Source organism: Apis dorsata, unplaced genomic scaffold (genome assembly GCF_000469605.1).
Source record: "Apis dorsata unplaced genomic scaffold, Apis dorsata 1.3 scaffold_41, whole genome shotgun sequence".
Taxonomy (NCBI): domain Eukaryota; kingdom Metazoa; phylum Arthropoda; class Insecta; order Hymenoptera; family Apidae; genus Apis; species Apis dorsata.
In genome coordinates, this window is record NW_006263343.1 from 272,230 (window position 1) to 280,513 (window position 8,284).

An 8,284-nucleotide genomic window follows, 5' to 3' on the forward strand; every position below is an offset into this window, starting at 1 on the left:
TAAAGTTTTTAAAAACAACTATACATCATTATTGGTTTCTATATTTTAATCGGTTGTTATATATATATGTATATATATGTATTATATATATATATATATATTATATATATATATAGATATGATGAACTTTGTTTATTAAGTTTAATTGAAATTAAAGTGCGCGATGGTACAAGAACTCGAAGTTAAAAACAGGAGGTTATCTATCAACAAAAAAACCGCCATAATTGATTGGATTGATTATGTTGATCCATCGATAAAATACGATGAATTTTTTTCTAAATATTTAATGGAAAATAAACCTTGTATTTTTAAATCGAATATAACAGAAAATTGGTCGTGTAAGAGACAATGGAATTTGGATGGTACTCCAGATTTTGATGTTCTTGATATATTATTTGGTAAATTAATTATAATTATGTATTTTAAATTATTTATATGTGTATTAAATCATATAAAAATTTTTTTTATAGGAGATTGTATAGTTCCAGTTGCAGATTGTAACAAAAAATATTATAATTCACAATCTAAGGATGATATGAAAATGAAAGATTATTTAAATTATTGGATAGATTATGCAAAAAACAATTATTCAGATTCTATGCCACTTTTGTATTTAAAAGATTGGCATTGTCCAAAATTATTTCCTAATGCTCCTATGTACACTGTTCCTGAATATTTTGCATCAGATTGGCTGAATGAATATTATATTGCAAATCCTAATTTGAATGATGATTATAGATTTGTTTATATGGGACCAAAAGGAACATGGTACATATTTTTTAAATGTCAAATTATTAATTTTAAATATTATAATATTTAATTATAAATAATTATAATATATAATAAATAAATTATATATAAATAATTATATATAAATAATATAATTATAAATAAGAAAAACTAGTTTTTATTATAGGACACCATTACATGCAGATGTGTTTGGATCCTACAGTTGGTCTGCTAATATAGTTGGAAAAAAACGTTGGTTACTTTTTCCTCCAGGTCAAGAAGATTTTCTTAAAGATATACACGGACAATTAACATATGATGCAACATCAAAAGAACTTAATGATTATACAAGATATAAGGCCTATGATAAACGTGTATTAAAATATATTGATATAATCCAACAGGAAGGAGAAATTATATTTGTACCATCTGGATGGTATCATCAAGTCTGGAATATAGTAAATATATTTAATTATAATTATTTTTATTTAAAAAATTACCTATTTATTATAATATTTATTTGTAGGAAGATACAATTTCTCTTAATCATAATTGGATAAATAGTTGTAATATTATGAATGTGTGGCATGGATTAAAAAAAGAATTAAATTCTGTTATAAAAGAAGTTAGTGATTGTAAAGATATGAATAATTGGGCAGAACATTGTCAATTAATATTAAAATCTACATATGGAATGGATTATAATTTATTTTTTGATTTCTTAACATTTATTACTAAACAACGTTTAAATATGGTTTTAGACAAAGAAGATGTAATAAGCTTTAATAAATATAAACTTGGATTTAATCATTGCATATTTGATCTTCATTCAATAAAATTGACATTGATAGATTTTATTAATGATATGGAAGAAAAATCTATTTATTATTTAATTTGTGAAAAACAACAAGCTCATAAATTGTTAAACAAAATTTTATTATTTCTTCAATCACATGATTCAACTGAAAATTTATCCATATGATAAAAGATATAAAATCTAAAAATAAATAAAAAAATTGTTGTTTATATATTATATATTATATATGTAAATATTATGTAAATATTATGTTGTAAATAATGTGATATATATTATGAACAAATTTTTATATAATTCTGTAAATATTGAAAATACATAAATTATAAAACAAATATTTTTTCTAGTTTATTTACTACTTTTATTACTTATACTTCAATTAATCAATTTATTAATCACTATTAAAAAAATAAAGTGTATATTATAAATATTATAATGCATTTAATAAAGATTAAAAATATAAAACTCCAAAAGATAGATAACAATTTCTAACTAAATAGTTCTAAAATATAAAATATTATGTTTATATTAATTAAATTTTATTAGTTTTATTTAAAATATAAATAGCATAAATTAACTGAATTATTTGAGACAAAAAAATTAAATAATTAATTTTTAATATATATTTTAATATATATCATGTTAATAATAATATCCTATAGTAAATATATCTTTTTGCTTATAATTTTAAAAATATTTTATTTTTTATTTAAAAATGTTTCAACATCTAACATATAAATATAAAAATACGACAATGTATTAAAGGAAATGTGACCTACAAATTTTCAACATTTTGAAGTAAAAAATGTTAGTAAATAGTTTCATCAGATAATTAGATAATTTTTGCTAATTTTTTAATTTCTAAGAATATGAATTATTTTTAAATAATTTATATTAATATAAAGTATCTTTACATTTAAAAAAAGAACAATATTTTTTAAATTAATTATTTTGCTAATTTTATGGCAAATTGCTTTATAAAATGCAAAATTCTATTATACTATATTCAACAATAATATAATCTTTTTACGAATATATCTTATTTTTTTATGGGAATTTTAAGTACTAAAATAATAAATGTCTATAAATCTTTTTTATATTGTCTTATGTCTTACAAATTATGAGTGCATAAATGTCTCTATATATATATATATATATATATATTGTACAATTATGCACAATTTATAATTAATAAAAATATACAAAATGTATAAGATATGTATAAATGTTAATATATATATTATCTGTAAATATAAATAATTGTAAAAACTTATTAGCATTCAGTGAAAAATGTGTACATAGCACATTTGTTTCTTTTAAATCAATAAAATAAAATTACAAAGTAAATTATATGGGATTATAATGTCACACTATTATTATATAATTTCTTTAAATTATATTTTATATAAATTCTCTTCTTTTCTCTCTCTCTTCTCTCTCTCAGTTTTGTGCATAATTACGAATTGATCATTTTTCAAGTACGATATATAAGGATTTGCTTATGCAATTAATTGAAAAAGAAAAAAATATGATAAAAATAGATATTATATTATGATACTTATATTATTTCTTATATATATTATATATTATATGTATAAATTCTATTTATAATTTAAAAAAAAAAAACTATTATTACATAAAGGAAATATTTTGTTCCATGTGAAAATAATAGTTACAAATTCTATACTTAGTTTGATTGTTTAATACATATACATATATACAGATATATTTTCAACTTAAGATACATTTTGTTTATGAAAAAATAATTTTTATCAATTTATTTTGAACGATTTTATGAACAAAAAAATTAATTATTTTAATTCAGTGTCATACAAATTTACAAATTCATCACATATATTTGTTTTAAAATTTAAAAGTTCATCGAAAAGTAACAAAAAATATCTTCTATGAAAGAAATTAATATATTTCTGTATGTTCTATTAAAAATTTATATAAAATATTGCACTGATGATACATTTGAAAAAAAAAAGTATCTATATGTTATTATTTCATGTTAAAAGAAAAAGATTGTCATGGATAAAAGGTATAAAAAGGGCATATTACTTTAAATTATTTTCATATAAACTAATTTTCGGATGAAAAATAAGCAAATATAATTATGTATTTCATTATTTACACACACGCACACATGCATACGTACTATTGCATTTTCTCATAATTTTTTTCATAATTTCATATAGTATCAATGTTTGCTTGCATGGCAAGTACCTCTATTAGGGTATCACGTCTCACAAAGTCTTCTTATTAATTATCAACAATTAACACTGTTACAAAGATTAGACTCCACGCAACGTGATTTTGTATCAATTATCGAATGATGTTTTTTTATACCTATATAATAGATACATATTTTTCATTTTCACATCTCATACATTTTTAACATTTCTTGTGGAAATAGGAAATGGAATTGCACTCTAGAATAAATCACAAAAATATTGAAGTTAAATGATAAATTCTTGCTATTTTTAATAGAAAGAATTTTTATAAAATTTATATAATATAATAAAAGATCATAATATTTTAATGAATTTTGTACCCATATGTACGTACCTATTTGTATATCTTCTTTAGATGAAATGAATTGCTTATAACAAATGATAAATAATATTGAAGCATGTATACAATATCTTTCACGATATAATAAATTAATACAGCAGTATTTAGAATCGCACACAGTATTCTATATTTTTTAATAACTGCTGACTTCTTAACTTTCAAATATTTATCAATTCGTCTATTTAAATGCTCAAAAATATTAATTGTAACGTTTCTTCGATTTGATCATTATATTTTTTATATCGTGGGAGCTATTATAATAGAATTAACAGAAATCAATATTTCGATGTTATTATATTGTTTCTGTTATATAAAATATAATTGATAAATTATATGTCAAATATTTTGTTTAAAAAACCGATTTTTATAGAAAAGAATTAAAATTAAATTTTACTTTTTTTCCGATTCTAGAATATTATTTAAGAATTATATAGGATGTGTAGATAATGTTTGTAATGATACAGTTGGGGTTGTGGGTGTTGTTAAAACAGGAATTGGAGTAGAAGGCATTTGTTGATGTGTTTGTCTTGGTGGTGATAAAAGTTCTTGTCTATCTCGTTCTCTTTCTCTTCCTGGACGCCATGCTTCTAATAATGCTTCAACTCTTTCTTCAGTAGGTCCCCAACGAGCACTACCAGCTGCATTTTGTAACCATACAACTAATGTTCCATGTGCTGCTCTAATATTGACTTCACCTCTATAATAAAAAATGATATTCTATATATATATATAATATATATATATATTTTTTTTTTATTTTGAAAGATATTCAAATTAAAATATTGTAATTTACTTTGGTAATATGTGCTGGAATCCATGTCTATATTCATGTTCCATTGCAGGTACAACTACTTGTTTACGCTTAAAATGGCTACTTTCTAATTTAATAAGAGCATTAGGTGCTGGATCTCGCCATTCTGGTAAGAATACTACGAAAGATAAAGGTTCAGTAGAATCAGCCAAAAGACGTTCAAAATGATTGACCATAGCTTCCATAAGTTCTTCACAATATGGTGGATTAGCTTGAAACGAGCCGCTTACGGGTCTAAAGTCTAAAAAAGCTCCTCTTGATCCAAAATAAGAATCTGTATCAGCAAATGCTGAACAATATTGTCTAAAGTAACAATTTAATGGAGATGCAAAACATTCAAATGTTACACCAAATGATCGTTGAAGACATTCAAAAACTGTGACAGGGAGAGCCATTTGTGTTGCTTGTCCTTCATTGATTCCAAGATATGTTTGATAACGTTTTAACATACACCAAACACGAGGTAAAAACATTTCAAATTTCTTATCATCAAAACAATTGTATCTATACAGATGTTCTAATTTAGCAAGATGTATATTATTAATACACACAGTATCACCATGAAAACGCAACATTGTTTGTTCACGTTCAGGAAGATAATCCACTTGTGGAAGTCGAGGAGTAGGAAGAGAAAATTGCACAGGATAACACCAAACTTTTCTTTGTGCACTAGCTGGTCCCCCTAATGGTATAACATTTCCTAAACCATTATCCTTTAATATTTGATTATTTTTATCTTTAACTTTTTTTGCATATTCTGTTGATAAATGATAAATTTTTAGACAGATACCCTCGACACTAGCTTTTACAGTCTCAGTAAGATGTGGTTGACATTGTCGTTTCAAGTGTGCAAGACGATCTTGGAAATCATCAAATGTAGCACCAACTGTTCGTCTCAACCACTGAAATGTATCTTCTGCATTCCATTTTACAACCTTTCTACTTTCTGATGAAGCTGCTCTTGATTCTATCATTTTTTTTGCAGCTTCCGCATATCGTGATAATTGTTTTCTTGCATCACCAGTGAATTTTGGCCGGACTAATTTAATAGGGATGTCATTCATAATTTCACGATACATAGACATAGAAATTTCAGGGAAACACTGACTTGGTAAAAGAGGATCTGAACCACAGTCTATAACTTTTCTTTCCATTAACCATCTGTTAAAGGAATCTTTTGGAGCATCTATAGATTCACGAGTATGACACAATTCTTGATAGCATTGTCTCAGTTTTGCAAGTAAACCACAACGTAATGCTTCTGCTTCAGGATGAACATGAGGTAAATTTGAAGGAGCCCTTTCATATATTATAACATTTGTTGGAATTTCCAAATCCCATGGTCCTCTATTGTTAAAAAAAATGATAAAATATATATTAAAAATATTTTTAATATAATACATAAAAATAATAATAAATTAAGACAATTTAACATACGCTAATACAAATTTTTTTGTAGCAGGAACAACACTATCTTCAGAAGCTCGGCGTTTAAGTGTTCCTCCTGAAGGAATAGTTCCATTTCCAGAAGCAGGTTGTACACCACAAATGCCAAGTGGATCCGTAATTGGATCAAACTTAAATATAGATAAAATTGACAGTTATAAGTTTATACTTTTATTAATCTATAATCAAATTTTATACCTTAGTACCTGAGGTTTCAGAGGTGGTATTACCCATAAAGATTCTCCAGTTAATTTATTCCAAAAATATGGACGATTCTCTCGTTTACTCCAAAATTTTTTCCATCCTTGTTGTTGAAGTTCAGGTGAAAGTTCAGATTCTGGAAATGTTCCTGGTGGTGTACCCTATAATTGAATAATAAACTAATTATGGAAAAAAATACTTTATTATATATATATATATTTATTTAATTACTTTATATTATGTTTATTCAAGTATTTAATTGATTTAGCCAAAAAATTTATGGAACATAAATATATGCTATATAGATTTATATAATATATCAATAAATTGGTATTCTTTAATTTGACATAATATATTTTTTAATCTATACATATCTCAATATAATTAAGTTAAGTTAATTTTTATTTAATTTTATATTTTTTATATAATTATTGATAATTTAATTATTTAATTTCGTATAATATATTCTAATATATAGAAAATGAAATATTATATCTTATCTACATTAAATAAAAAATAAATATTGACTAATAGGTTAATATAAACTTTAATATGCATTGATACCTGTGTCATTAGACCCGATTGTTGTATATGACCAAGTTGTGAACAATGGTCAGGTATACTTTGTGTTGAACTTAATATAGGTGTCTGTAGTTTTACAGGAGTAGGAACTATAACTTGTGCAACTGTTGGAGTTGTATCTTGTTGTAATGTTGGATGATGATGATGCATTGTAGATAATGAAGATGCAGGTTGGCCAGATAAAGTTTCCCAAGTAGAAGTATTTGGTATATCTTGTTTTCCTCCACTTACTTCATTCATTGTACTATGTACGCTTTGTTGAGTACTTCATCACATATAACATATATCATATGACACAATTATATTTTTTGATAAATATTTTATTATATATTTCATAAATTTAATAATATTCATATATTTTTTATTTATATAATATTTTACTTTAATATTTTTCAATAAAAATATTAATTAACATTTCTTGCATTTTATTTTTTAATATTAAAATATATTTTTACTTTATAAAATAAAAAATAATATAATTATAAATTTATTTATATATTTAATATTTACAAACTATTTAAATATAAATATAAAAAATGAAACTCGACATTTTAAAAAACTAGAACTTAAACTGTAGTAGAAAGAATTTTTATATCTTCAAAAAAAATTATTTTTTTTTTTATTATATTATAAATTATAATAAAATGAATTAAATTTCAACTTTCTTTACTTATCTTTAATAAATTTACATATATAAAAACATACAAATTATATGACAACATTTCGTAATTCAATGTTTGTTTACATGCCACCAAACCGTTTAATAAATTCATAATTTTTTGTAATATAAAATTATGCAAATTTACAAAAAACATGTAATTGTTAATATAAGACTTACTAGTGATAATAACGTTTCCAATTTGTAGAAAATGTACAACAAAACTTAGAATTCATTCATGATTTGTGAGATTTGACGCAACGACCTCCACCCGTGAGATACCATTTGCTTGAACTGAAATTCTAACGATAGCAAAGTTAAAGCTTTCTTCACAATGAGAAAGGAATCCATACAAAAAGAAGAATATTCTACATTAACCGAAATATCAAAATAATATTAATTTATAAAAAATATTTGAACAATAATTGTTTTTATTTATATTTATATATATATATATATATATAAA

General features: G+C 23.1%; 2 protein-coding genes across 3 annotated transcripts; one reads left to right on the forward strand and one right to left on the reverse strand.

Moving 5' to 3' along the window:
- On the forward strand, window positions 1-1,869 carry LOC102678564 (2-oxoglutarate and iron-dependent oxygenase JMJD4). The gene is made up of 4 exons (XM_006608646.2): window positions 1-398; window positions 471-768; window positions 917-1,187; window positions 1,256-1,869. The coding sequence occupies exons 1-4, from the start codon at window positions 164-166 to the stop codon at window positions 1,709-1,711; spliced, it is 1,260 nt and encodes a 419-aa protein (XP_006608709.1). The 5' UTR covers window positions 1-163; the 3' UTR covers window positions 1,712-1,869.
- Window positions 1,870-4,468: 2,599 nt separating this feature from the next.
- LOC102678701 (mRNA (2'-O-methyladenosine-N(6)-)-methyltransferase) lies at window positions 4,469-8,139 on the reverse strand. 2 transcript variants are annotated; one of them, XM_006608647.2, is made up of 6 exons: window positions 7,999-8,139; window positions 7,143-7,425; window positions 6,584-6,739; window positions 6,369-6,508; window positions 4,914-6,278; window positions 4,469-4,817 (listed from the first exon to the last, which is right to left on the reverse strand). In XM_006608647.2, the coding sequence occupies exons 1-6, from the start codon at window positions 8,052-8,054 to the stop codon at window positions 4,547-4,549; spliced, it is 2,271 nt and encodes a 756-aa protein (XP_006608710.1). In that variant the 5' UTR covers window positions 8,055-8,139; the 3' UTR covers window positions 4,469-4,546. The 2 variants fall into 2 exon arrangements, with proteins under 2 accessions (XP_006608710.1, XP_031369384.1); XM_031513524.1 differs by having other exon boundaries at window positions 4,515-4,837.
- Between the last annotated feature and the right edge of the window lie 145 nt (window positions 8,140-8,284).

What these genes read in the sequence shown, in the direction of transcription:
- LOC102678564 (XM_006608646.2), top strand. Translation starts at nt 164, where the DNA reads ATGGTACAAGAACTCGAAGTTAAAAACAGGAGGTTATCTATCAACAAA. An exon ending in TGTTCTTGATATATTATTTG is followed by an intron (nt 399 to 470) that starts GTAAATTAATTA and finishes TTTTTTTTATAG; the next exon opens with GAGATTGTATAGTTCCAGTT. An exon ending in ATGGGACCAAAAGGAACATG is followed by an intron (nt 769 to 916) that starts GTACATATTTTT and finishes TTTTTATTATAG; the next exon opens with GACACCATTACATGCAGATG.
- LOC102678701 (XM_006608647.2), bottom strand. Translation starts at nt 8,054, where the DNA reads ATGAATTCTAAGTTTTGTTGTACATTTTCTACAAATTGGAAACGTTAT. An exon ending in TGGAAACGTTATTATCACTA is followed by an intron (nt 7,426 to 7,998) that starts GTAAGTCTTATA and finishes TATGTGATGAAG; the next exon opens with TACTCAACAAAGCGTACATA. An exon ending in TACCACCTCTGAAACCTCAG is followed by an intron (nt 6,509 to 6,583) that starts GTACTAAGGTAT and finishes TCTATATTTAAG; the next exon opens with TTTGATCCAATTACGGATCC.